General features: G+C 41.8%; 16 protein-coding genes across 16 annotated transcripts; 8 read left to right on the top strand and 8 right to left on the bottom strand.

Annotated features, from left to right (window-relative positions):
• Window positions 1-718: 718 nt before the first annotated feature.
• Window positions 719-2,359, top strand: PAS_chr1-4_0431 (Plasma membrane multidrug transporter of the major facilitator superfamily; the record flags this gene model as incomplete). Its single annotated transcript, XM_002490517.1, has 1 exon — window positions 719-2,359. The coding sequence occupies one exon, from the start codon at window positions 719-721 to the stop codon at window positions 2,357-2,359; it is 1,641 nt and encodes a 546-aa protein (XP_002490562.1).
• A 1,032-nt stretch (window positions 2,360-3,391) lies between these two features.
• Window positions 3,392-4,612, bottom strand: PAS_chr1-4_0430 (uncharacterized protein; the record flags this gene model as incomplete). The annotated part of the gene is made up of 1 exon (XM_002490516.1): window positions 3,392-4,612. One exon carries the CDS (start codon window positions 4,610-4,612, stop codon window positions 3,392-3,394), a length of 1,221 nt encoding a protein of 406 aa, XP_002490561.1.
• Window positions 4,613-4,800: 188 nt separating this feature from the next.
• PAS_chr1-4_0429 (Isopentenyl diphosphate:dimethylallyl diphosphate isomerase (IPP isomerase)) lies at window positions 4,801-5,649 on the bottom strand (the record flags this gene model as incomplete). The annotated part of the gene is made up of 1 exon (XM_002490515.1): window positions 4,801-5,649. The coding sequence occupies one exon, from the start codon at window positions 5,647-5,649 to the stop codon at window positions 4,801-4,803; it is 849 nt and encodes a 282-aa protein (XP_002490560.1).
• A 203-nt stretch (window positions 5,650-5,852) lies between these two features.
• PAS_chr1-4_0428 (uncharacterized protein) lies at window positions 5,853-7,388 on the top strand (the record flags this gene model as incomplete). The annotated part of the gene is made up of 1 exon (XM_002490514.1): window positions 5,853-7,388. One exon carries the CDS (start codon window positions 5,853-5,855, stop codon window positions 7,386-7,388), a length of 1,536 nt encoding a protein of 511 aa, XP_002490559.1.
• A 178-nt stretch (window positions 7,389-7,566) lies between these two features.
• Window positions 7,567-8,694, top strand: PAS_chr1-4_0427 (uncharacterized protein; the record flags this gene model as incomplete). Its single annotated transcript, XM_002490513.1, has 1 exon — window positions 7,567-8,694. One exon carries the CDS (start codon window positions 7,567-7,569, stop codon window positions 8,692-8,694), a length of 1,128 nt encoding a protein of 375 aa, XP_002490558.1.
• Window positions 8,695-9,157: 463 nt separating this feature from the next.
• PAS_chr1-4_0426 (Endo-beta-1,3-glucanase, major protein of the cell wall, involved in cell wall maintenance) lies at window positions 9,158-10,093 on the top strand (the record flags this gene model as incomplete). Its single annotated transcript, XM_002490512.1, has 1 exon — window positions 9,158-10,093. One exon carries the CDS (start codon window positions 9,158-9,160, stop codon window positions 10,091-10,093), a length of 936 nt encoding a protein of 311 aa, XP_002490557.1.
• A 242-nt stretch (window positions 10,094-10,335) lies between these two features.
• PAS_chr1-4_0425 (Protein involved in biosynthesis of the coenzyme lipoic acid) lies at window positions 10,336-11,589 on the top strand (the record flags this gene model as incomplete). The annotated part of the gene is made up of 1 exon (XM_002490511.1): window positions 10,336-11,589. One exon carries the CDS (start codon window positions 10,336-10,338, stop codon window positions 11,587-11,589), a length of 1,254 nt encoding a protein of 417 aa, XP_002490556.1.
• Window positions 11,590-11,661: 72 nt separating this feature from the next.
• On the bottom strand, window positions 11,662-14,643 carry PAS_chr1-4_0424 (Rho GTPase activating protein (RhoGAP) involved in control of the cytoskeleton organization; the record flags this gene model as incomplete). Its single annotated transcript, XM_002490510.1, has 1 exon — window positions 11,662-14,643. One exon carries the CDS (start codon window positions 14,641-14,643, stop codon window positions 11,662-11,664), a length of 2,982 nt encoding a protein of 993 aa, XP_002490555.1.
• A 250-nt stretch (window positions 14,644-14,893) lies between these two features.
• On the bottom strand, window positions 14,894-15,991 carry PAS_chr1-4_0423 (Mitochondrial pyrimidine nucleotide transporter; the record flags this gene model as incomplete). Its single annotated transcript, XM_002490509.1, has 1 exon — window positions 14,894-15,991. One exon carries the CDS (start codon window positions 15,989-15,991, stop codon window positions 14,894-14,896), a length of 1,098 nt encoding a protein of 365 aa, XP_002490554.1.
• A 342-nt stretch (window positions 15,992-16,333) lies between these two features.
• Window positions 16,334-16,891, bottom strand: PAS_chr1-4_0680 (60S ribosomal protein L21; the record flags this gene model as incomplete). Its single annotated transcript, XM_002490508.1, has 1 exon — window positions 16,334-16,891. One exon carries the CDS (start codon window positions 16,889-16,891, stop codon window positions 16,334-16,336), a length of 558 nt encoding a protein of 185 aa, XP_002490553.1.
• A 357-nt stretch (window positions 16,892-17,248) lies between these two features.
• Window positions 17,249-18,141, bottom strand: PAS_chr1-4_0422 (40S ribosomal protein S9; the record flags this gene model as incomplete). The annotated part of the gene is made up of 2 exons (XM_002490507.1): window positions 17,249-17,823; window positions 18,135-18,141. 2 exons carry the CDS (start codon window positions 18,139-18,141, stop codon window positions 17,249-17,251), a joined length of 582 nt encoding a protein of 193 aa, XP_002490552.1.
• Window positions 18,142-18,420: 279 nt separating this feature from the next.
• PAS_chr1-4_0421 (Homocitrate synthase isozyme, catalyzes the condensation of acetyl-CoA and alpha-ketoglutarate) lies at window positions 18,421-19,758 on the bottom strand (the record flags this gene model as incomplete). Its single annotated transcript, XM_002490506.1, has 1 exon — window positions 18,421-19,758. One exon carries the CDS (start codon window positions 19,756-19,758, stop codon window positions 18,421-18,423), a length of 1,338 nt encoding a protein of 445 aa, XP_002490551.1.
• Window positions 19,759-20,114: 356 nt separating this feature from the next.
• On the bottom strand, window positions 20,115-20,999 carry PAS_chr1-4_0420 (Mitochondrial protein, putative inner membrane transporter; the record flags this gene model as incomplete). Its single annotated transcript, XM_002490505.1, has 1 exon — window positions 20,115-20,999. One exon carries the CDS (start codon window positions 20,997-20,999, stop codon window positions 20,115-20,117), a length of 885 nt encoding a protein of 294 aa, XP_002490550.1.
• Window positions 21,000-21,359: 360 nt separating this feature from the next.
• Window positions 21,360-22,148, top strand: PAS_chr1-4_0419 (Component of the mitotic exit network; the record flags this gene model as incomplete). Its single annotated transcript, XM_002490504.1, has 1 exon — window positions 21,360-22,148. The coding sequence occupies one exon, from the start codon at window positions 21,360-21,362 to the stop codon at window positions 22,146-22,148; it is 789 nt and encodes a 262-aa protein (XP_002490549.1).
• Window positions 22,149-22,484: 336 nt separating this feature from the next.
• On the top strand, window positions 22,485-24,539 carry PAS_chr1-4_0418 (Phosphoinositide PI4,5P(2) binding protein, forms a complex with Slm2p; the record flags this gene model as incomplete). The annotated part of the gene is made up of 1 exon (XM_002490503.1): window positions 22,485-24,539. One exon carries the CDS (start codon window positions 22,485-22,487, stop codon window positions 24,537-24,539), a length of 2,055 nt encoding a protein of 684 aa, XP_002490548.1.
• Window positions 24,540-24,858: 319 nt separating this feature from the next.
• Window positions 24,859-26,669, top strand: PAS_chr1-4_0417 (Alpha-1,2-mannosyltransferase; the record flags this gene model as incomplete). The annotated part of the gene is made up of 2 exons (XM_002490502.1): window positions 24,859-24,942; window positions 25,104-26,669. The coding sequence occupies 2 exons, from the start codon at window positions 24,859-24,861 to the stop codon at window positions 26,667-26,669; spliced, it is 1,650 nt and encodes a 549-aa protein (XP_002490547.1).
• Window positions 26,670-26,703: the final 34 nt, after the last annotated feature.

Raw genomic sequence — 26,703 nt, 5'->3', positions numbered from 1 at the left:
ACACTAAGTTGTAATTGCTGATTATAATGATATGTTTTTTTGTAAATTTTTTTGAGCATTCTTAGAAACTTTATCAATAAAGTGCTGAATAGTTTAGAAGCAAAGCCATGATATGTGAATATCAACTAGTGTCATCAGACAATTTTTTCCAGATACTTGCTTTTGCAAATAGCTTTTCGTCACTATTAGGTCCCAGTCACTATTGCTAGCAAACAAACTGCTAAAGTCCTCAGTCAGCACGGTTTTGCATTACGCGCGATTTAAACTATATAAGACCCTGCAGTGGTGATTAATAATAGCTTTTTCATTTGTGTAGGGATGATTACAAATTCTTGCTACAGCCATGAACCTGCCAATAGCCAACTGCCAACTTACAAAAATGCTCGGCAACTGATTGTAACGACAAAGTCGTAGCCTCATCACCCATCAGAGGTGAGTTTTTTTTATTGGGGCCGCTTGTGTAGTCGCCCAAATTAGTAGTTGGGAATTAATATCTCCGGACGCGCTTTTTTATGACAATCGAGTTGTTGTACTTTAATTGTTTTCATGCATACTCTTCACCAAGAAGCTCTTATTACTAATAACCCATTAGCCAATTTCGAAGGGAAATAGCTGTTTTCTTTAAAGCAGAATGCCTTGAGGAGTCCCTTTGTTTAGACTATAAATAGGAAGCAACTTAGCCCAAAGATTTGACAGGAATTTAACCTAAGTTCTTATAATGTCTCATCTATTACTGCGTGACAGCTTTTGGGGAAGGACCATCTACCATCTGAGTAAACACAGGTATTTCTCTTTTCCTGAAGAGAAAGATGGTTTCATTGCTCCTGAAAAGTACTACCTGAATATGGACCAAGTATCGATACATGCTGAATCTGAGAAAAATATAGTGGAAGGTTTGGTAGACACTTCAAATTCTTCGTTGGAGGAAGTAAAGACCACTAGAGTCATAGTCGACTGGGATGAATATGATCAGAAAGAAAATCCCCAAAACTGGAGCTCGCTTTTAAAGTGCTTCGTTGTTTTTGAAGTGGGAATCTTAACCGTAGCTGTTTATATGGGATCTGCAATTTACACTCCCGGTATAGAAGATATTATGAGAGATCTCAATGTTAGCAGAACGGTGGCAACACTTCCATTAACCTTGTTTGTGATTGGATACGCTGTGGGTCCAATGATATTCTCCCCCATGTCTGAGCATCCCGCTATCGGAAGGACAACGATATATGTGTGGACCCTGTTCATATTTGCTATACTACAAATCCCAACGGCCCTGACCACTAACATTGCTGGATTTTGCATTTTGAGGTTTATTGGAGGGTTTTTTGCGTCACCAGCATTAGCTACAGGTCCAGCTTCTGTAGGTGATGTTATTGCAATCCCGCACTTGCCTGTAGGGTTAGGCCTTTGGAGTATCTGTGCTGTTTGTGGTCCTTCTCTAGGACCACTTTTTGGAGCCATATTTTCCCAACTTGTGAGTTGGAGGTGGTGCTTCTGGTTTCTGTTAATTACCTCTGGGACACTATTTATAGTTCTTGGCTTCACTTTACCAGAAACGTATGTACCAACCCTTCTTTACAGAAAGGCTAGGAGGCTACGAGCATTAACAAAAAACGAACTGATTATCAGCAAAGGGGAGTTAGATATTCAGGACAGAACTGCCAAGGAAGTTTTGATTGAATGCTTATGGAGGCCAGTCGACATATCATTCAGAGACCCCGTTGTCTTGATGATAAATCTTTACATTTCAATGGTTTATTCTATTTGGTACATTTGGTTTGAAGCGTTTCCTATTGTATTCTTAGAGATATATGGATTCAGCCTTATTGGAATGGGAGCTAGTTTTGCCGGAATCTTAATTGGTGTCTTAATATGCTCTGCGTGCTATTGCTATGCGTGTCATGTTACTTTTGCAAGAAGAATAATTGCAAACGAAACCATTCATCCTGAGTTCTTTGTACCGGGCGCTATTATTGGAGGTTGCATAATGCCCACTGGAATCTTTATTTTGGGATGGACTGCCACCAAAAGTGTCCACTGGATTGTACCTATAATAGGTAGCGGTTTATTTGCTGCTGGTGGTTATCTCATTTTCCAGACACTCTTCAACTACCTTGCAATGTCTTTCCCTAGATACATGGCATCAGCTTTTGCCGGAAATGATCTTTTCAGGTCCTTTTCTGCCAGTGTTTTCCCACTGTTTGGACATGCACTATATGCCAACTTGGGATCCGAAAAGTTCCCTGTTGGTTGGGGTTCTTCTGTACTGGGGTTCATCACTGTTGCAATGATCGCAATTCCAGTAACTTTCATGAGATATGGTCCAAGATTGCGTGCAAATTCTAGATATGCCGGGCCATGAAACTATACTCATTTAAACTGTTCCAGAATATTATCTAAGAAGGTTTAGTTATTCAGTCAAATATCGTAACAGAAGACGAAGATTTGTACTCAATCATGTACTCGCTAGTTTGAAGAATCTTTTACTTTTGCGTTTTATATCGATGCAGCGTATTCATTCAATGAAAACCTTACATATGCAAAGTAATTGAGTTGAGTTTTGTGTGTCTCGAAGTATAAGCTAGCCAAATCTTAGTCTAACGGTTGCGGCCATATCTAGCAGAAAGCACCGTTTCCCGTCCGATCAACCGTAGTTAAGCTGCTAAGAGCCTGACCGAGTAGTGTAGTGGGAGACCATACGCGAAACTCAGGTGCTGCAATCTCTTTTTGATCTCAACTGAGTGATACTTCTATTGACTTCTATTGGGGATCACTGCATTGTAATGGATACTAAACTGGTTGAAATCTCTAATCGTATTGGTATGCCAGTCCTTTCCAATTATTGTCATGACTTCTGATTTAGAATTAGAAAAAAACTGACAATTCCAATGCTGAAAAGGGATAACCATCTTTGTCGCTCCATCTAACTAGCTCAGCCTATTACAGTCCAAACTTTCTTGGTGAATTATTCAAGAACAGGTAAAGTACGCCTGAAGTACAGTGCTCATTTTAACCACACCTCTCCTAACACGTCTTAAATTTGAAGAGAAAGCATTTATGCGTTCTCGCCTAAGAGTAACCGTTGTCGACCTAATTGTCTGAATCTCAAAGATTCAAATGCACGCAGGGACTAGAGGCAAGCATTTGGCCCAAAGTCACGCTGACGGGTAAAAAAAGCCCAGCAATAACTATCAGTAGCTAGGAACTTGGACGCTTGATAGAAAAAATGATGAACGCGGTGAGGTTCGAACTCACGCCTCCGGAGAGACCAGAACCTTAATCTGGCGCCTTAGACCAACTCGGCCACACGTCCTACATATTAGGTTCGCACCTGTTTGAATCCCCAAGAGCTATTACATTTCTCCATAACTACGATTCAATTTTATTACTAATTCTACATTATAAACCTAGTATTCAAATCCATAGGGTGTGAGGAAGACATTTGAGGCTTTTGCGAGTACTTCGTACCGATAAGGTTTCGAATATTCTGCAATAGTGTCAAATAACTTTGATTAGGATTCTGTGTGAGAACCGAAATAAATGCCCATGACATGGCACCTGTTGCTGTTCCATTTTGGACTGTATCCGCACTGGTTTGAGTGTCTTTACAGCCTGAAAATGCAATGACATCCGCAGGAGAAAATTTTTCCTTTTTAATCCTCTCAACAGCTGAAGAATTCGACTTGGTGACCTTCTTAAACATGCTGCCTACTGATTTCACAACTGTACCCATATTACCTTGAGCATATCCCAAGACAGCTTGCATAGCATCACCGCCACTTTCTTTCCATACATTGTACTCCTTGATTTGACCATCTTGGGCTCTATAGGTAAATGGAATATCCAAACAGGTACCAGAGTGACAAGAATCGAAAATGGCAGTTAAACGACAACCCATTGGAAGTGGCTTCACTAAGATATCATGAAGGTCATCATCAACAATATGGCCCGCGGTTTTGAAGTCGAGAGGGTAAATGACATCGTCAAATCCATCAACTTCATCTCCATTCAAATCCTCAGTTCGTCCTCCATGACCAGAGTAATGAAACACGAGTGAGTCATTAGGCCTAGCATCACTGACCAGCCACTGCATAGCTGCAATCATGTTTCGTTTGTTGGGAATCGAAACAATATCTCTCTGGTCATCGGTGAGAATAACCATGTCTTCAGCCTTGTAACCATGATAATTAATCAAATAAGCCTTCATGTTTTGAACATCGTTAATGCAACCATTTAGAGCACTACTTGTTCCGAAATAGTTTATTCCAACCAAAAGCGCCTTCTTTCGTCCAGTACAGTCTGAGGTCTGATACTGTCCATATTGAGATTGTTGTGGGGCTTGACGGGAGCTTGAGTATGAGGCTTGTTGGTATTGCTGCTTCTGAAAATTATTAGGAGGTGTTGGTGGAGCCTGGTATTGTTGCTTCTGCCAATTTGTAGGAGGAGGCGTTGAAGGAGCTTGGTACTGATTCACGTTGTACCCGCTGTTGTGTGCAGGTGGTGGTCCGACCGGAGGACGATGAAATTGCTGTGAATTATTTGGGGGAGGCCCTGTGGGTGGTCTCTGAAATTCCTGGTTGGATGAATAAGTTACGTGCTGTCTACCGGGGAACATTTTCAATAAAATGCAAAAAAAACCTCTAGGAGGGACTGATGTTGAATAAGGACAGGTAAAGATGAGGGAGGCTGGAAATTACGTAGATCGCGGTGCCTTATATAACTAGTCAAGATCCTATTCTGTTATCGTAAAGAGTGACCTAATATTAGTTGAAGTTAAAACTTTATTGGATAATGCTAATCCAATTACAGCATACGATCAATAGTCTCATTTCTAAATTGGTCTAAATTGTCCAGGTTGTCCCACCACTTGAAAAGGTAAGACTCGCAGATTAACTTAAACCAGGGCGTGAAGACTAGGGAGGAATCTTTGAACATTTCCTTCAACTCTTCCTTGGAAACGTATTTACTGTCACCGACTTCATTAGGATTTGGAGTATAGCGGGGGTTTGCCTTTATTATCAGAATATAATCAATCTCATGTTCTCCCCATTTGCTGTCGGCTCCTCCACTGGGAGACATGTAGTGGATTCTCGTCAAAAACTTGAACTTTTTCAATGGAATGTCTTCTGCTGGTATACCCAACTCTTGATCCAGCTTACGTTGGGCAGCCACCTTGGCACCATGAACAGCTTTCTCTAAAGACCATTCTTCATTCACTTTTGTGTCAGCTCCCAGCTCTGAAGAAACACACAAAGGATGGGAGCAACATGTATTCGTCCACATGTTGGCAAACGTGATCTTTTCGTCAGCACGCTGTTGCAAAAGTAGTTTCTCGTTGTGGTCGAATAGGAACACAGAAAATGCTCGGTGCAGCAAACCCTGATTGATATTAGCCATAAGATGGCAAGTTTTCTTTGTACCTGCTCCAATAGGAACATCATTGTAGTCTAGAACAATGCAGTTTTCCTCCATGAGTTTGATTTGTTCCTCATCTTGGCCCTTGAAGAGCTCTTTATCTTCGTTTGAGTTGGTAGAATTTGCTGTAGAGGGTGTATCTGTGGTTTCGTTAAGAGGAACAATATCATCAAACTTCTTCAATATTTGCTCTTTGGTAAGACTTTGAACAAGCTGGTGATACGCGGACGTAGTCATATTGAAAGGATGCACAAGAGTGTAAAGTCTTGGGTGTTTACTGTCGTTCTGCTCGTTCGTATTGAAAAAAAAAAACCGTAAGACAACGCGAAAAGGGAAATCTGGAGACCGACATTCAACATCCGACTGGATCACTTGAATTGAAGTTAGGGGACAATACCAGTGTTTGGTTAATGTTATTGAAAATACTGTTACTGTGATATATGAATCAATTTTCTCTAGCTTCACAAGTAAACCTCCACATAAAGAGCAGTATTTTTCATGTACGAATCATTGATACAGCAGAGGGTCTTGGTCGTTCAAAACTCAATATTGAAGCCACCTCACCTTCCTCACTCCCAACGACTTTTCAGTTTCGACATTCCTACTCTCCAATTGATCAAGTTATCCTCCCAACAATGTCTACTGGAAAGTTCATTAAGCGCCCGGACTCATCGGTTAGAGATGAGAAGCTGAAGAAGCTTGACAAATTGATCGCAGCCAAGGATGCCGAAAATAAAGCTTTGGACAATGAACTGAAGAAGATCGTTGTTCCTCAAAAAGTTGCCGAAAAGAGAAAGGAGTTGATTTCTAAACTAACAGAACTCCGTGAGAAGCAAGCTAACTTTAAGGGCAAGAGAAACACTGTGTTTGCTCAGATCAAGGAAATTGAGAACCAGATCCGAAAGAACATTGCGGAGATCCAAAAGAGCTCTCACAAACAGTTCAAGACCGCCCAAGATGTTGACAACCGTGTCAAAGAACTGGAAGACCTCATTGGAACTGGTGAACTGCGTATTCTGGAAGAGAGAAAGTACGCTAAGGAGATCAGTGATTTACACAAGCTGCGTAGAGACTTCGGTGGTGTCGAAAAATTGCAAGAGTTGGTCGATAATGACAAAGCTCAAATCGAATCTTTGAAGAAGTCTTTGGATTTTGGAAAGGAACTGCGCGATGAGTACGATGCCATCCAGAAGGAATTAGACGAGATCAACGCTCAGAACAAGACCATCAATGAAAAGAGAGATGTTCTGTATAAGCAGAAGAAGGAGATCTACGCCGCCAAGAATGAACTTTACGGCGAAGCTAGAAAAGCCAGGGATGATTACGAAAAAGAGTTCCAAAAGTTCAAGAATTTGATGGAGCAACAAAAGTTGGAGCAAGCTCAAATGGAAGAACGAACCCAATTGAACAAGCAAGTTGCTGAAATCAAAAAGAGCATCCAAGCTGAACAAGCGAGAAAGGACAGCCCAGCATTTGCCTACGAGATTGACTCCATTCATTCTGTTATCAGCGTCTTAGACCCTTCTTACGTCAAACCCCAACCAATTTCCAAGCCATCTGTTGCTATTCCTTGGAATACAAGCAATGCTTCATCTTCCTTGAACAAAAAGAGAACTATCAACAGACAAATTGGAACTCCCAATGGAGAAGTTTTGCATAAACCTGAAGAAACCAAGGATATCAAGTCCTCTACTGCTTTTAAGAAGACTGCTTCACGAAAAGCCAATGATAAGGCCTTCATCAACCCGGAGGTCATCACTAGATTGGCTGATTTGAAGATTGCTCAACCAACTAGTAATGAAGAGACCTCTGGCACTCTGGAGTCTTTGAAGGAGAAACTGGCCTACTTTGAAGAAAATAGGGAGGCTGAAGCTGAGAGGATCAAACAGGCTTCCGAGGCAACTTTGGAGAAATTGAACAGTGAATTGGCTGAACTTGAGGCCAAGCTTTCTGCACTCGGACCATTAACCGAGTAGAAAGACCGGACTTGTATATGTAGATAGGAAGGTCAATAACTATAAAAGATAAAAAGTAGATGAAAGAAAAGTAGATCAATGATGCGCGAAAGTCTTAACATCAGATGGAGAAAACTGCAAAAAAAAAAAAATCCAGCAGAAGAGCTGAAAAATAACTGAGCTGAAATAGATTGGTAATATGGACACGAAACTCAGGTCTTCAAGAGCTTATAAAAGACAATACTCGTTATGTATAAGTAATGCTCTGGTTAAGAACTGTGTAAAGTATAATATTGAGCAAATCACGCATATTTGTTACCAAATAGCCAGGGCAGCCTCTCTCTATAATGTGGTAGAATTGGTGGTTATGGACATTGAAGATGGAGCTGAAGGCGGAGACAGTGCCAACCCGGGAGAGATTAAGGAATTTGGACCAAAAGGGCAAAAGAAGATCAAGTTTGATGAAACTCTGGAGCCTAAAGGTGCTTCGCCAGCAGCAGAGTCTCAGCCTAAACCACCAGTTTATTCTCCAGAAACCATGATAATACTGGTACTATTGCAGTTTTTTGTCACTCCACCATATTTAGTCAAGTCAATATTTACCAAAGAGCAACAGAAATATTTGAAATATGCCAAGAAACTTCCAATGATACCTACTCTTCCGTTTATGCAGAACGGGGATGTGCATGCCAAATACAAGGAAGGGTTATCCGTTCCACAATATTCTTCAACTATCCATGTCAAGAGATGGAAGACACCAGATGGTAAGATCAAAAAACGAAAAAGAGGTTCTAATAATCTGAAAACTCGATTTGTTAATATTGGACGAGACACCCTTTTTGAACTAGAAAAAGGCCAGGAAGTCCCCATGAACGTAAGGGTTACCGTTGATTTGAAAAAGAAAATAGTTGTATCTCCCTTGGATGCTTACGGAATCACAGGTTTAAAATCAAACTTCGGCTACAGTGTCAGAGCTGTCAAGGAATTTCACCAAATATATACAGAGAGCGGTAATCCAGATGGTTACTCTCGATCCTGTTTCGTTGAAGCAGGGGATTTTTTCATAAACCAATCTCACACGCAGGATCACAATATGGAAAAGTTACCAATGATTGATAATTCCGAGGAATTTAAAGATGGTCAAGAGCATCTTTTACTAGTGATCACAAGATGGAGAGAGCTCCAAGAATTTTTCAAAGCTGACAATTCCGACATGCTCAAAGAGATAGAGAGCTGCGAGTCAATGTTTGATAACCGTCTTGAGATAATCAACGGAACCAAACTAGAAGATGCGATTCTGATAGCCCTTGCCAAACTAGAGAGTTAGTATGTTGATAGCATCAAAGTTCTAGGATGTCAGATGTCTAGAATCGTTCTGATTCGAATTGTTCATTTTGAGGCATATCCAAACCATTTTGGGCTTGTTTGGATGCAAGTTTCTTCGCGCGTGTATTGCTCCCTACGTTATCACCACGACAACTAACCGTCTAGATCCGAAACAGTGAGTCCTTCAATTGGAAGTTCGTCTACAGGTGACGGGAAAAGAACCATAAAATCATAGTAAATAAATGAAATCAGTATCTTAATTATCCCTACTAACCCATCCTTGTTGCTAGGTATGCTCTCGTATAGTGTCTCCTCAAAAACTCACCGAAGCTAAAAATAGAACCGTATGATGTGGTCGTTCCCCACCCGACAATCTCGATATTTCAAACCCATCTCCCGCCCTTTCCTTTTCAGTGTTTTCTTTTAGATTAGCTTCTTCTACTGATTACTTCTCTGTTGCAAAGATGATCTTTAATCTTAAAACACTGGCTGCGGTTGCAATCTCCATTTCACAAGTGTCTGCAGTTTCCTCTCTGGGTTTTGCTCTCGGAAACAAGAACGTTGACGGAACTTGTAAGTACTTGGCCGACTACGAGGCCGACTTGGATACTATTAGAGGCGGCTCTGAAGCCGTTGCTATTAGAGCTTATTCCGCTGAAGACTGTAACACTTTACAATACCTCGGTCCTGCTGTTGAAGAGAAGGGCTTCAAATTAGTTCTATCAGTCAGACCACTGGATGAGAGCTACTACCAGGCAGAAAAGAATGCACTAAGTGAATACCTTCCCCAATTATCTGTTTCGACTTTGCAATTTTTGTCAGTTGGATCCGAAGCTTTGTACAGAGACGACTTGCCAGCTTCAGATCTGGCTGATAAAATTAGAGATATGAAGGAGTTTTTGGCTGGCTTGACTGACAAGAATGGGGACTCCTACTCTTCCGTCCCAGTCGGAACCATCGATTCATGGAACGTCCTTGTAGACGCCTCCGCTGCACCAGCTATTGAAGCATCTGATGCCGTTTACGCCAACGCTTTCTCATACTGGCAAGGTCAAGGTCCTTCCAACTCTACCTATTCCTTCTTTGACGATATCATGCAAGCATTGCAAGTAATCCAGACCATCAAGGGATCTACTGATATCGATTTCTGGGTTGGTGAGACCGGATGGCCTACCGACGGTGACAACTTTGGTGATGCTGTTCCATCTATTGAGAACGCTGACAACTTTTGGAAAGAAGCTATCTGCGGTATCAGAGGTTGGGGCATTAACACATTCGTTTTCCAGGCATTTGACGAAGACTGGAAGGAAGAGGACGACGCTGTTGAAAACCACTTCGGTGTTTGGGACAGTTCCAGACAGTTAAAGCTGGACTCATTAGGTTGCGACTTTTCTTCTTGAGCTCTATCAAGTCATTTTATTATTACCCTCAAATAGGTCATATAGCTTTTATACCTCAGACTTAAGCGTATTACGTGATTGAGAGAAGGGCGTTAGCAACTATTTTGACATTTTTTGACTCTGCCACATTTGATTACATAATCAAAGAGGCCACCTCTCCGACGGAGTCCCAAAATTCTAGTATATGAACCGAGAATCTTATCCACCCACCAAAAACCTTGCACCTTTAGCTGATACGATCAATGCTTTCTACACGTGTAGTTAGACTACCAAAGGTTATTAGCGGGGGCAATAAGCAACTGGCACGAGGGTTGGCCTCCCTTTCGGATGAAAAGTCGTTAAACGAAGCAAACCCAACGGATCTTGCAGGACTTAAAAGAAAGGCCAAAAGAAGACCTACGAAACTTGCTGATGAATTGAAGACAGGTCCATCGTTCGCTGATTTCGTCACGGGGAAGGCTAAGGACATGCTAGTAGATCCATTGGAACTGGCGAGAAATGACCCTAATGCCCGTCTTCCCTCTTGGCTTAAAACGCAAATCCCAAAGGGTAAATCATTCCACCATTTAAAATCAGACCTTAAAGAGCTAAAATTGTCAACTGTTTGTGAAGAGGCAAAGTGTCCTAACATTGGAGAGTGTTGGGGAGGTAAAAAATCCGAAGCCACTGCAACGATCATGTTGATGGGTGATACATGCACAAGAGGTTGTAGATTCTGTTCAGTGAAGACTAATAGAAACCCCGCTCCTCCAGATCCGAATGAACCTGAAAATACTGCTGAGGCGATTTCAAGATGGGGATTGGGATATGTTGTGTTGACCACAGTTGATAGAGATGATCTTCCTGATGGTGGAGCCCATCATTTGGCTTCCACAGTTACTAAGATTAAGGAAAAAGCACCTCAGATTTTAGTGGAGTGCCTTTCTGGAGATTTCCGTGGAAATCTTGAAATGGCCAAGGTTTTAGCATCATCTCCACTAGACGTCTTTGCGCATAATTTGGAAACCGTCGAGGATCTGACTCCCCATATCAGAGATAGAAGAGCAACTTACAGACAATCCTTATCCGTGTTGAGGGCAGCTAAAGAGGCAAATCCTAGACTGGTAACAAAGACCTCTTTAATGTTAGGATTCGGGGAAACAGACGATCAAATTCTTCAAACTTTACATGACTTAAGGAACATTTCATGTGATGTGGTCACTTTTGGCCAATATATGAGACCAACGAAACGTCATATGAAGGTAGTAGAGTATGTAACCCCTTCTAAATTTGAGTATTGGAGGGATAAGGCTCTAGAAATGGGATTCCTATATTGTGCTTCAGGACCTTTAGTTAGATCCAGTTACAAGGCTGGTGAAGCCTTTATTGAGAACGTCATCAAAAAGAGAAGGACAAACGTTGGAGCCATCGAGGAACAGCAACACGACAAAGAAAATAACAACTTACTATTGAGCAAAGAAGACGAGAAGACAACCCAGGAGAAAGCCAATTTCTAAACTATCGCAACACATAGATTAATACCAACAGATTAAGAATGTTTTTCTTTCATTAAATTTTATCCAGTAATGTTACAAATATTCTAATAGAACTTCTATACAGTCTCTTGAACATCCAAAGTTTGGAGCAAAAATGATCCCCAGATTACCAACACCCATTTTGTTGATATCCTGGTTAGCTACAATTTTTCTCAAATAAGAAAAGAAAACCGTAACCAGATCACAATTTGCTGTAGGTAATTTTGACACTGCTTTTTTCACCTCTTCTTCATGTTGATGCTTCGAAAGATCAGGGTAGAACTGAAGAAGCTCTTTTGAAACATCTGTATTGACAATTGGCTCCTTCAACGTACGTAAGAATCGTTTCAATAGTGTCGTCACGGAATGCACATCTGGCTTTTCAGGCAAAAGCATTAAGTCCACATCGTAATTTGTGTCGAATTTGTCCTGTAAATTCTTAATTTCTAGGGTCATGCCACTCAATCGAAACAGACCTTCTTGATATTCTCCTTTTTGGGAATCGAGATACATCAGGCACCGTCCAACAATGCTAGGAACTAAATGTCCATTATAATCCATAGAAGAAACTTCTAATGCATCAGCTAAAGAAGTTCCAAACAATCTGGGTGCATCTGAAAACTTTTCGGGAGAGTTAAAGACAAGTTTGGGCAAATACTCTTTCTGAGTCTCATTTGATGAATTATTCTGACCACTATTAATGGTAGGAGTGTACGCACTATAGGGAGTAGATTTTAATGTGTCAAATTCGTTGGAAATAAAGGTATCATCATTGATACTGACAGTTTCTGAGCTATCCTTTTCACGCCTAGTCTTGAACAGGCCACCAATTTTGAGTGTCTTTTTGGCACTCGATGGGGTTGATACCTCGTCATAGTTGTTTGCAGTGGACCTCGTAGACGAAAGGGTATTCAGGTTTCCTGAGCCCGATTCAACTTTTGGGCTGTTCACTGTGGAGGAGGATCTGTTATAAAAGCTAGAATTGCTGGTGTTTGAATCCTGCTTGACCGGTGATATCAACGTATTGGCATGCATGCTCTTCAAATTATTCAGCAAATTGATCCATTGTTTTGCCTCCTCATAAGATTCACAACATAGAGTGATCTTTGAACCAGATGAAGAAAGTACCCCCTTCCTCCTAGGTTCAAGTATGGAGATCCCACCTGTGGATAACTCCTCTTCGAAATAGAAGGTACTGTCCCTTATAGAGATGACTTGCTGTCGTGATGATAAGCCATGATCAAGTATAGGAGTATCCGATATGATCAACCTTTGGCCTTGGTCAAGTTGCACATGAACGATTCTCCAAGAGGAAGAATGCAATCTGTTGCTGTTCCTTCTCAAAAAATAAGCTTCCTTAACACTGGGATCTTCGAAGTCAAAAACAGCGTCTGCAGAGAAGAAAGTACAGAATGGTCGAGCAAACTCAGCAGGGTGGATCTTCAAATCGTAGACCTTGTTAAAGTATTGAGTCAATAAACTTCTTCTGTCGTCAATCGTATTTGGTGTGGTTTTCAAAAACAGAGTTTTCTCAGGTAAATCGGGAAGATCAAAGAAAAACGGACGAAATATTTGGTCGACCTCTTGGAGCTGCGAATACCTCTTCTTTACCTTGAACAGCAATTTCTGATCTAGCTGGTCAAAGTAGTTGATTCCTAGAGTTATCACTGGGTCGTCAGTCTTCTTGGTAGGGTTAGCAGGATCAATTACACTGTAGACGGAGACCAAAGTAGTGTCGATACTATCTGGCTTTATTAAAAGTGCTTTCCACTCACTATCTGTAAATCCTGGAGTCTGGTTGATCATTGGCGTGTTTGGCAAAGGTTGTGCCGGTGCTTTCGATTTAGTTTTCTTGTCTGAGTTTTTTGATGTAACAGAATAGAGAGATGTTGTTTCTGATAAAATTTCTGTTTCAAACCTATCCTCTGTAGATGGAGCATTTTCGACATCGTCATTTTGCAAGTACGGCTGTGGTGAATTTCGATGGGTGAAAGGCTGTGGGTCAGTTAAAGTTTTATCCGGCTCTGCTAGACCAGCAAAAGAAAGAGATGGACCCACATCTGATGCAGGTTCTTCAATTATTGAGGGTGGTTTTTCATTATCGTTGCTCAAGCTCAGCTTCATAAGTTTGGATGTAACATTTTCTCCAGGGCCTGAATTAGGGCTTGGACTAGAAATAGGGCTAGCAGTAAGGCTAGTAGTAGTAACACTAACAGCAGTACCAGAAGGAAGAATTTCTGAATCTATGTTATTCGGAACTGAAAAATCCGATTTCAAAGGAGAGGTTGCAGTTCTCTCTCGCTTCCTTGGAGAATAAACTCTCCGAGGAGATGATCCAAGTATTGGTTGAATTGAAGAAGTGATAAGCAATTCTTGAGCTACAACAGTCTCTTTTGGTTCAGCAACAAATGGTGTGGACAACCCTCTCTTTGGAGTTGTTATAAGTCCTAATCCCTCAGGCTCATATGGTGAGTAATTCGAACTATTCACGGAAGCACGGTTGTTGTTGTTGTTTGTGGGAGTGGTTGCCAGAGGAGTGGGCCCGATGAATGTCTTTCTTTTACTGTTACGTTCAGGAATTATTGGAGAATCTTTATCGGCTTGTTTTTGCTGTTTGGATGGGGATATAAGAGGATTGATGGTATCTCCATCAAAAGCCACTGTTCCTTTGGGATAGCTAGCTTGAGCATTTATGGGACTGAAACTTGAAGAGGAGTCTCCGACTTTTACACTAGAATTGTTCTGCAATAATGCAATGAGTTTCGATTGTTCTTCAAGTTTGTCTTTTAAAGTAATAATCTCCGCCTTCAATTGAGCGTTCTCTTTCCTTAATTGATCAACTTGTAAGTGAACTCTATTGGAGAGAGCATCGACACGTATAGGCGACACATTTATTGCTTCACCTCGTGTGCCAGTACCAGAGCCAGAACCAGGGCCAGAACCGGAACCACAACCTGAGCCAGAGCCAGAGCCAGAGCCAGAGCCAGAACCGTCCTGAGTCACAGACAAGAATGGTGATTCAAATGAAAATGACATTGACGGACCTGGTCGAATTGGGCACGTATATTCAAAGAATTATCTATACGGGCTGAAGTGATAATTGATAATGATAATTTGGACGTGTTCGTGCAGTTTGGATTTTGGCTCTGTGACATCCAGATTGAAAGTCGCGAAGGAGCAGAGTACTTTATTTTCCCTTACAAAAATCCTTTCACCCCAGATTCCTCTTCCCAGCTCTATACCTAACTATTTACATGAATATATAACTATTTGCACAAAACAAATCTCAAGACAATATGCTAATAAACAGCTCCCATGTTCCAAACATTATGATCGAGTTAGGCACCGTCCTCATCATATGAGGAGTCAATCCTCCATACATAGATGCAAGCCCTTCCTCTTTAATTATTAGCTTGAAAGATTGGAGTAATCCAGTGTATTTTGGTCTCCCATTCTCCATAGGAGCTTGACGTAGCCGCGTACGGACAACTTCGTGTGGGTAAGTGATTAAAGATGCCATGAACTTGGCAGCACCTGCAGCACCAGACCTCGCAGCCCATTCATATAGCTCATCGATTGAGGTGCGCTCCTGTCCTTCCTTAGCTCTAGAAAGAGAACGTTGTTTAATGAACGATTTCATTTGCTCGTATAAAATCCACTGCAATGTAGATTCTATAGACCCCAGATATGAGGCCGATAACCCTTTGTAAAGTCCAGAGACTCCTTCAACTTTAAGAATCTTGGAGATGCAATCCCATGAATTTTTGTACTGTTTGGTGGAAGACTTGTCAAGCTGTAAACGGGTCTTAACTAGCCATATAGGGTTCGTGGCTGTACTAGTAACGAAGCCGGCGTTTAGGCCGGCTAGTAAATGCAATAAAGATGTTTCTTCCCCGTCGAACACATGCTTCCTGAGAACGTCCTTACTATATCCATAAGTGAAAAAGTTGATAGATCTAGCAGGTATCACACCCACAAGGTTTGGTCCCAATCCTTTGAATAGTGCTCTAATACCTTCTACACGGTACACGGAGCCAATGATAGAGCAAGTCTCTGAAATATGACGGGCCGCGGATGAAATGACATTTGCTCCTTTGCTATTAGTTGAGCGGTAAAGATCTTGATAAACACTTGACTGAAGCCTTGTCTTGACGACATCGAAAGGACAAGTAAAAACTGCTCCTGCCATACCTCCTAATCCACCTGCCACAAAATTGACCCAGGGTTTTACTTCCTGCCTGTCAATCGATAGTTTAGGAGCTTCAATTTTCGGTTCAGCGTTACGAAAACTGGACGCCTTTTCGTCACTAGATAGAAATGTGATAGAGTCGTTGACATCTTCGGCTATCCGTTCGATTTTCTCCATCCTTGAAGGATTAGCCATTTTGTATGAGAAAACAGAGGGTCAAGATACCAGGAAATTTTTTTGATCGAGAAGTTCAGATTTTGTCAAACGAGGAAAAGATATTTTTCCCAAGGAAAACTTGGGATAGAACGAGCCAATATAGGCCGGGTATTGGCGAGTAACAGGACATGTTCATCATTTAGGCTCCTGCTTAACTAGTTTCGAAGTGTATATAAAGTAACAGAATACTAGACATCGCTTACTCCACTGAGATATTTCAGAGCTCAAAGTCATCACTCACGTTGCTTTTGAGCCTCAACCGTTCACGACACTACAAATACCATTTACAACATCTCTTCTCAATTAGTATGTATACACCGATTAGATGAAAGTCTCGTAAGCAACTGGGGCCAGGGTGATTGGCTCACCAGAAACAACATGAGATGGTCTTGGACCAACTGGTTGTCTCTTTGGGAAAGCAACAGACTTGCCAGATTCCTTAGCATCAGCAACGTTCTTTTGGTGTTCCTTGACTCTGTTCAAGAACTCCTCACGACACTTGGATGGCTTGACGTGCTCAACTCTCAGGTTGACCTTCTTCTCAATGTATCTGTTACCAACAACCTTGTTAATCAAAACACTAACGGAAGTCTTGGTGACGTTGAAAACAACACCGGTCTTACCGTGGTAAAACTTGTGAGGCATACCCTTTTGGATGGCACCGTTGGCCTTGATGTCAACGTAATCACCAATCTTGTAAAGTCTCAGGTAAGTAGACATGGGGACGGCTCCATGCTTCTTGAAGTCACGCGAGAAAGCGTAACGAGTACCAGATCTGTAACCACGACTAGATTGTATGTTAGTATGCTCGGTGGGGCCAGGTTTACGGAAATGAAGGAAAGAACTGATGTCAATGAAAAAATGTAAAACATCTGCCATGTGGGGGCAATCACAACTGGAGAGTCCTCACTCCTTGAACAGAGCATATCATTGGATCATTTGCTGGAACATTCTCTTTCTTGAAACTTCTTTTCTGGAACTTTAACATACCTTTTACCCATCTTATTTAATTGTGTGTGATAACTACTGGAAAAGATTTTTTGTCGTTTTCACCAGAGGTATGGTAATCGCGATGGAAGAATCAGAAAAAGTCAACCCTATAATAACTCACGTGACACAAATGAGTCCGTGACAACGATTTTCATTTCAAGTAAAGGTCCTTCTTACTGAGCTCAGAGATGATCTTATATAGTAGTTAAAAAGCGTGTATTAGAGGTAATATACATCGGACTAGATTTACTCTTCATCCTCTTCCTCCTCCTCGGCACCACCCTCGGAGCTCTTAGCTTGGTTCTTTCTCTTAACACGACCAGCTCTTCCTCCACCGTATGGGGAAGTAGAAGCAAAGTCGATGTGCTTTTGAGATTCCAATCTGACCATGAAAGATGGAATGGTAACAATTTGCTTACCAACAGCAATGTGTCTTTGAGAAATCAAAACTCTGGCATGGTGGATAGACTTGGCCAAACCCAACTTGAAAACCTGAGTTTGCAATCTTCTTTCAAGGAAGTCCTCGACCTTCAAAGCCAGAACGTAATCCAGCTTTCTCTTCTCCTCGGACAAGATACCGGTTCTCACCAGTCTTCTGATCAAAGCATTACCCTCGAACAATCTCTTTGGGTCCTTCTCGTCTCTGGTCAACAAGTCTCTGGCAGCTCTTCTAATCTTGGACAGTTGGAATCCAATTCTGTAAATTTCCTTCTTGTTCTTAAGACCGTACTCACCGGCAAGTTTCAGCTCTTGGTCGAAACGAGCGGAGTCGTATGGGGTCTTTGGGACGGAGTAAGTCTTAGAGTAAGTTCTTGGAGCACCTTACGGGTTAGAATACATGTTCAAACGATATCTTTCTATTTTCAACAAGAATGCATAGATCAAAGAAATAGTGAATGGAAATCTACGGTACAAGCATTCTCACACAATTTATTCTTCATCCACAAAGAGAGGTCGTCTCTATATTGAGGATATATGCAACTGAAGTGTCGGGAGTTCAGTGCAAATGAATAAGATGTGTGAGGACCCGAACCTCTGGTTTTTCAGAGTTGATCATTAAGACCTCTGATATAACCGTTTGATTAACAAACACTAAGCCTGGCCTATGCACCCATAAATTAATCAAACTTACGAGGCATCTTAGTTCTGTCTTGTGGTTAGAGGAAAGAGAGGAGAGAAAAAGCTTTGAAAAATATTTACTGAGGGACTCTCGCGCGGGTACATTTTCCAGAGCGATGGAGAGTATTTGAGCATGAGCGTATATTTGAGACTGCCTGGAGTAATCTTGGATCGGGGTAGCGAAGACAGCGATTGCCAAATCGGGGAGAATTTGAAATTTTTTCTTTTAACTAACTGAAAAAAATACATTGTAGATTACGTAATACCTAGGTAAACTACATAACGGTCTCGTAATCAGACTATTGATCTAATCTTTGTTTCTTGGTGGCGGGCTCAACATCCTCGTCATTGTTAGTAGCAACAGGAGGGAATGCTGGGGTGGTGATATCAGCATGGAAATCCTTAATGATAGAGTCAACATCGTCAATGTTCAATGGTCTGATGTCTCCCATCTTTTTAATTTTGGCAGTGACCTCCTTGCACTGAGCATCAGTCAAATGCAAGTTCAACTGGTCGACACGAGATTTGATAGCATTCCAGCCAGTTAATCTGTTGGCAAAATGAATATACCTAGTTAAACCAAAGTCAGATGGTTGCAAGATCTCGTATGTGGATGGATTGGCTAGAATGGCCTTGGCATGAATACCGGCTTTGTGAGTGAAAGCACAGAAACCAGTAATTGGGTTGTTGAATGGGATATTCACTTGAACAGCCTCGGCAACTAAGGTTTCTAAGTCCCTCAGTTTATGCAGTTTGTATTTGGATAAAACGTAATCTCTGTCTGCGGCAATCATTCTAGCCATCAAACCACCAAGAGGGGTGATACCGTTTCTCTCACCGATACCCAACACGGAGACGTCGATAAGTTTGGCACCAGCTTCCAACGCCGTGTAAGCGTTTGCTATAGCACAACCAGTGTCATCGTGGAAATGGCACTCAATATCGCAGTGAACGACAGATTTAAGGGTCTTAACCAGCTCGTAAACTTGTCTTGGGTTGGCACAACCGACGGTGTCAGCTATACCAACTCTGTTCACACCGATCTTATCAACGGTTCTGTAGATGTTCAAAAGGTCGACGATGTCAGAACGGAAGGAATCTTCAGAGGAAAATCTGATTTCGATTCCCTTGGACTTGACAAATTCGATCACTTCGATTGCTTGGTTGGTAATGTAGGACATGTCCTTTCCGTGACTAAATTGTCTCAAAAATTGAGAAGTACCAATAACAACATCAACACCATCCACACCAGTCTCCACAGCCACTCTAGCATCGTCCATATGGCATCTAATATGAGTTAAGATCTTAGCCTTGAGGCCTAATTTGCAGATTGCTTCACAGTCGGATCTTGACTGCTCAGAAGCTACAGGAGAGGTCAACTCGATGTAATCCACTCCAAAGTCGTCCAGCGCCTTGGCAATTTCAATCTTTTTCTCTGTGGTGAAGAAAGCATTGGCAAATTGCTCACCTTCTCTCAAGGTTGACTCTATCAACTGGAAGCTAGAAACATTTGAAAGGAAGTCAGATGGGTGAGGTCCGTATGGATTGCGTTGCTGAGGTTGGGCTCCATTGGAGGAGCCATTAGTTTGACCGTTCGTTTCACTCATTACAAAGCTCTTACTGTTACTACTATTCATATAGGCGAAATTATGGGTATTTATACCTCGAATTTGAAATTTTTTCGTTAGTCACGCAGAGCGATTACTCATCCTGGGGCTAAAAAATCTTGTGGAAGGGGCAGAAAAGCTTAAAGAGAGCAATTAATGAAAGTTTATAGGCGGAATTTTAAAGTTTCCCTTTATCGAGAGTACTGCAGGCTCTTTTCAATTGATCTTCACCAAGACTAGTTGGGGAACATAGTCGTCGGCCAAACTGCATCAGGTGCTTTTGACTGTGGAGATACTTTTCCTCAAAGTTTCATTGGGTGATGTTCGATGTCTGTTGCAGAATTGACGATCTCTACAAAATGTAATTTCTTTTCTTTCGAACTCTATCAATTGCCTAACAGCCTTAATGTCCATTCCACCGTCGTAAAAGTGGCCGCACTGCAAGGAATTGCCCTAACTAGAGTGGGAACTATACCCCTCCAGAAACCAATAAGCCCTTGAGTTTGCCAAATATGACGGGCAGCGGCTCTAGCACTTCCATGGTATTTACTAGTTGATCCAAAAGTGTCTCCCTGAACTCTACTTTTGATGACATCCAATGGATAGGAACCTAACCAGAGAAACTCTCCAGCAAGTGCGCCGTATAACATTAACTGGGGAGTACTGATCTGATCTCGGGCAATTCCCCACTTTTCAGTGGTTGTCTTCATCAACCATTCGTAGGCTAAAAACCACACACCATAGGCCTGGATCTCTCTGAGTAAAGTGATCTGAAAACCTCTTCCTAGTGCAGAAAATCCATTCTCTCTGACGATATGCTTAACCAATTCACGCGGACCATGATATCCACTCTTTCCTTTCTGAGTTTGGAGAATAATACGAAGTTGCTCCACAGGCGCCGTTATTGGTGTATTAACAATACCAGCAACTGCACCTGCAGCATAGAATTGGGGCAAACTAAGAGTCCCAGAATTATCTGAATTGTATTTCAACAATTGTCGTTTGGCCTCATGGAAACCGTAAAACTGTAAAGAAACGCAAGCGCCCACCCCAAACAAAGGGGCTAAAGTTCCTTTGTAAAAAGCTAACAGTCCTTCATTTTTCAAAGTATCTTTAACAGCTGTTAATGGAGAGTTGTACTGTCCCGTCTGGAGTCTCACCTTGACTAGATCAAAAGGTTGGCCAATGAGAACCTGTACGGCGCCGCCTGCAAACCCAGCAGTGACATCTTTTGCCTTTCTTAACAGTGATTCATCTACTTCTTGGCTCATGGAGGTATAACTAGAAAGAGAAATGAAGAATAGTAAGAACTGGAGAGATCTAGCTACAATCCCAGAGAACAGCTGGATGGGGTTCGGGAAAGGGTCTCTGAGGAATCCGATACAGAAGATGGTGCAAGGTCACGTGCTTCTAAATAACATTCGAGGAGAGAACCGGAAATGATGCGAGGGTGACATTTAACCGGTTGTGAAAAGAAACGAATATCCGTTAAAGACATAATTCGCGGCTTCCCAAATAGAAACTTTGTAAACATTCAACTTCCTCTTTCCATCTCTTTGACCCCAATCTAATAATGTCCTTCTTTCATAAGTAAGCATATACTACTCCAAGAAACAGCTTTTTCTCTATCAATGCTAACATTTAGGAATTCCCAGACCATCAAAACGCGGGGATTCAAGACTCTGACGTCAGACATTGGTCTGCCCTCCACTCCAGAGACTGCTCCGAAGACCGAGCAACAACCAAGCACAACACACAGGGACATAAAGAACTACGCCGAGGCCACATTAGGATCTGGAAGCTCATTAGCACAGGCTGTCAAGCTACCAATAGGAGAAGACCTGGATGAATGGCTTGCAGTTCATGTGGTCAGCTTTTATAATCAGATCAACATGTTGTATGGAACCATCACAGAGTTTTGTTCCGCTCAAACTTGTCCACGAATGATTGCCACACAAGAGTACGAGTACTTATGGCAGCCAAGTGTTAGTTCAAGAACGAGCAATATGGGTAGTGCCAGTGGGAGCAGTTCTCCAAGAAAACTAGCACCTGTCTCATGTACTGCACCAGAATATGTAGAGAATTTGATGAGCTGGGTGCAGGATAACCTGGATGACGAGAGAATATTTCCCAACAAAACTGGTGTACCATTTCCCACAAACTTTCAAACTTTAGTCCGAACTATGATGAAGCGGTTATTTCGAGTTTACGCCCATATCTACTGCCATCATTTTGATGAGATTGCAGGATTATCCTTACAGGCCCATTTGAACACTAGCTTCAAACACTTTGTGCTCTTCTGTAAGGAATTCAGGTTGATATCCACCAAAGATTACGGTCCACTAAAGGAGCTGGTTCTTATAATGTTTGATGGCAACGACCTCGATGCCGATGGAGATACGGATCTTACTGACAGTTAATTTTATATGAGTTCATTCTTTTTTTTCCACTATCTTAATTACTTCCTAATCAGGCCATGCGTGTAGTAGAATAGAACCACATTATTTCGTTCACATATTTATGTGTACCACACATGCGCGCCTATGCCTAGCTTTATTGTCTGTGCCCTTACCATATTGACAACCATCAAAGCCCAGCCATCATTTCTTTCCTTTCCCTACCCCGACAGGAAACAACCTTCAGCCAAATAGAAGGTTCAGGAGATCTTGATTTACTCAATTATCACGTCAGGTCATCATTTCAGAAGTCAAGATTTTTCAACCCTTTTTGGCTCCATTGTCTGCGTTTAATAGTAAATGACTGCCAACAATCAGACAATGTCCATTCTTTCACACCAGCAGCAGTTACAAAACCAGCTTCAGCTGAAGCAACTCCAAACTCAGGAGCAGAAACAGCAGGAGCAGCGTACCAAGTCTCTTAACTCCAACAAGTCTGCGGAACTCGCAAACTTGGTCAGCGAGAAAACTCCCCAAAAAAGAAAAGATCCAAGGGACCCACTAGCAGTTCAAATTCCAACCACCGCTAATCCAACTGAGATTTTAGCATCTCGTTTCAACTCTTGGCGAAATGTGATTAGGGCGCTGCTAGTCTACTTGAAAGACGTCGTTTCTGTTCACGAGGAAGTAGTCCGTCAACAAGTCCGACTGCAACAGTCCTTGAGTTTCCCCTTTACCACACAAGGGCTCAACGGAGATTTATATCAACCCATCACGACCGGGAAATCAAATTCTGCCGGCTCAGATGGTGCTGGTCCTGCTGATAATTTTGCTGCTATTCAAAACTTTTTCTTACCGCTGGGTAATGGATCCATTTATGACCTTCCTTCCATTTTGCTACAATTTCACTCCAGTTATGCTGTCAACGCACAGAAAACTATCCGCGAACTCAATAGTACTGTGATTCCTCGTCTTGAAGAACTACGTAGAGATTTGTTGGTGAAAATCAAGGAGATCCGTGGTCTTCAATCTGATTTCAAGAACAACGTAAACAAGGAAGTTTTAACAACGAAGCAAGAGTTGACGGCATATCAATCTTCCATTGAACTGGTCTCGAAACATCCAAATAATGTGCAACCTAAGAATGATCCTTATCTATTGAGGACACAGCTAGACAGACAAATCAAGAGACAAATTCAAGAGGAAAACTTTCTTCACGAGGCTTACTTAAACTTACAGAGCTCGGCAAAAGAGTTAGAAAAAGTCATCTTTCTTGAGGTTCAAAGTGCCCTAACCGTCTACGCCAAGTTGCTGGGCAAACAGGCTCAAACTATTTTCGATGTTTTGATTACCAAGTTGGATAACGGCTTCCTCACTAAGGAACCATCTTTTGAGTGGGACAGCTACATATCTAGGGAACCCAATTTCATTGATCCCAACCTTCCCATGAGACATTATCGTGATCTCGTTTACCCTCATAATAACTCTCCTTTGAGTTTTGAGATTCGCTCGGGATACCTCGAGAGACGTTCCAAGTTTTTGAAATCTTACTCTAAAGGCTGGTATGTGCTTACGGCCACATTCTTGCATGAGTTCAAAACGCCAGACCGCAAGAGGGATCCTATTCCAGTTATGTCATTGCCTTTGAATGACTGTCAGATTACGGAACACTCCAAAATGGACACAGTGAACCCTGACTCGTGGCATAAATTTGTATTGCATGCTAAGCAGAATGGTATCATAAACAGGGGTCATAACTGGGTGTTCCGTGCTGAGGGTTACCAGGAGATGATGAAATGGTACAACGATATGAAGCAATTAATTGCGCTACCTACTCCTCAAGCCCGTAGTTCTATTGCCGCCCAAAGAGAGTCACAGAGAGTACAGGTGAAACAATCAAAGCGCCACTCTAAAGCTGGTTCTCTTCTTTCATCTTCAACTGTACCATCAGATAAGGGGCACCAGCATTCTACTCAATACGACCAGCTGAACACAGTTCTAAGTTTGCCTCAGAATGTTCCTGGCTCAGAGGGCAATCAAGCTCCATACTTTGAGAACTCACAAAGGAATGGTCCCCAATCTCCACGATCCGGAGCGCAAGCTTCTGGTAACGACTACACCACCTACGCTCAGCAATTACCCAACCAAGATGCTGCTCAGGTGCCACAAGGGTTCAATTACGCCCCTGAAGTGAGCGCTCTTGGAATCTCGACTCAGGTCGACGACGAGTCAGGAAATGATCGTAGATCTTTGGAGACTGCCTCCAATCCAAACTTAACAGATCCAGACCATATTCGAAGCACAACTGAAGATACTTTAAACACTTTAACTCCAAAAGTGAATGGATTAAAGGTTGACTCGGACAAGGATGCTAGACCTGTCTCCACTAACAACATTCTAGTGGATGACTCTTGAAAGGCCTACTGATCGATTACTGCTTTGGGTACATAATTATTTACCTGTCATTTGGCAACATAATATTTTTAGTTCATTCACCGGTGTTTTAAAATCTTTTTCAAGAAGAATTTGACCAATATTAAAGTGTTCAAACCAGTAAGTAGTGTTTTATGTATAATTCATGCTCTTCACCACAATGAATAATCTCCTTTCTTTCATCACCTGGTATTATCTGTGATTATAATATGAATCTTGATAGCGTTTCCGGCCATCGCGGTTATCGCCGCGCGCTGATAGCATTTCTTCAAGAACTAGGTTTAATCTAATCCAACAACCTATGGTTTTTTCAGACAAACTTACATTTCCAGATATGCCCGTTGAAGAGACCCAGACGGGCTCCAAGGTGGCACTGTTCGGACTAGTTCGTTGGTTTCTTTTGCCAGGGATTCTACTTTTTTTTATCTGTTATTTAGTAGAGTTTATCTACGATGGAGAGTGGTGACACCTAACAACTGGAAGAGGTATGTGACGAAGGCCGTAGCAACAGGAGAGCCAATAAATACCACTCCGTTGCATGCTAAGGCTGGTGCTGTTAGACGGAGGCTAATTTTAGGCTCTAGAAATCCTTTCTTTTATTCTACGGCTGCGGATCCCACGAAGGACAAATTTATTGAAATCGCAAAGGAGGATAGGGCTAATGCCAAGGAATTCATAAACGAAATTCTTCCCAAGACTGCGTATGATGTCTCTAGAAAGATCATCTTTGGATTTTTTCACCCTTTTTGCAATGCTGGCGGTGGTGGAGAGAGAGTCCTATGGCAAGGTGTTAAGACCACTTTAAAGGTTGATGATAAGAACATTTGCTTGATCTACACCGGAGATTTAGTCACCGGCGATGAAATTTTAGACAACGTTGCAAGGAATTTTGGTATTTCTTTCACTGATGTAGAACGTCCCAGATTGGTGTTCATCCATCTTTACAAGAGAAAGTACGTTGAGGCGCAGTATTGGCCTAGACTAACTCTAGTTGGACAGGCTTTCGGATCCATGTTACTCACATTAGAGGCATTACAAAAAGTTATTCCAGACGTCTGGGTAGACACTATGGGTTACCCATTTTCGTATCCTTTGGTCAGAGTTGGTGTTAAGATTCCAATTGTCACCTACACGCATTATCCTATCATTTCAACAGACATGCTCAACAAGATCAAGATCAATAGCATTAAGACTCTAGCCAAGAAGATCTACTGGTGGGGGTTTATGTTAGCCTACAAATTTGTAGGACATTTTGTGGATATCGCATTTGTCAATTCTAGTTGGACTTCTAATCATATGAAGAAAATCTGGGCTTCTGTGTCCACAGTCAAGACACTATATCCTCCTATTGGAATTGACAAGAAAATAACTCTAGACTCAGTCAGCCCTAGAGAGAAAATAATTTTATATATCGCTCAATTCAGGCCTGAAAAGAGACACGAGTTATTGATCAATGAGTTTTCCAAATTTTTCCAGCTAGATAAATCTTACAAACTAGTCATGATCGGTTCGATACGTTCGAAAGACGACGAGGATAGAGTTGATTTTTTGAAAGACCTGGCTTATAAGAAGAAAGGAATTCCTGAGGAAAACTTGGTTATTATCAAGGATGCTAGCTATTCAGTCATTCAAGACTACCTTTCAAAGGCAGAAATTGGTGTCAATGCCATGTGGAATGAACATTTCGGAATTGCAATAGTGGAGTACATGTTCAATGGACTTCTTCCGTTGGCCCACGCTAGTTCTGGACCATATTTGGATATTTGTGTGCCTTGGAGCCTCGATAAGGGTGAACAGCTATCCGTCAACTCATCTAAACCTACAAGCGATGATTCTAATAGAACGGGGTATCTCTTTATATCCGAAGAAGACCCCGATTTTGAAGCCCGTACTGAACCTTTTCCTAGTTTACATGAGGCGCTTCTGGATATCTCAAAGCTCAGCCAGGAGCAAAAATTGGAGATTTTGAAACGTGGAGCTTCAGTGGTTAATAGCAAATTCCAAGACAATGTTTTCAATGAAAATTGGAAAAAAGCCATCACTGATGCTGCAAAACTAGAGCAGGTCTACCGGATATCTAAACGAGATGGGGAAGTTGAGCAATTATTCTAATTTTGAAATAATGTAGTGTCGTTTATAGGGTATG

The sequence above is a fragment of the Komagataella phaffii genome, chromosome 1 (genome assembly GCF_000027005.1).
Source record: "Komagataella phaffii GS115 chromosome 1, complete sequence".
In the NCBI taxonomy this organism is placed as follows: domain Eukaryota; kingdom Fungi; phylum Ascomycota; class Pichiomycetes; order Pichiales; family Pichiaceae; genus Komagataella; species Komagataella phaffii.
This window is presented reverse-complemented; position numbering and strand designations above follow the sequence as displayed.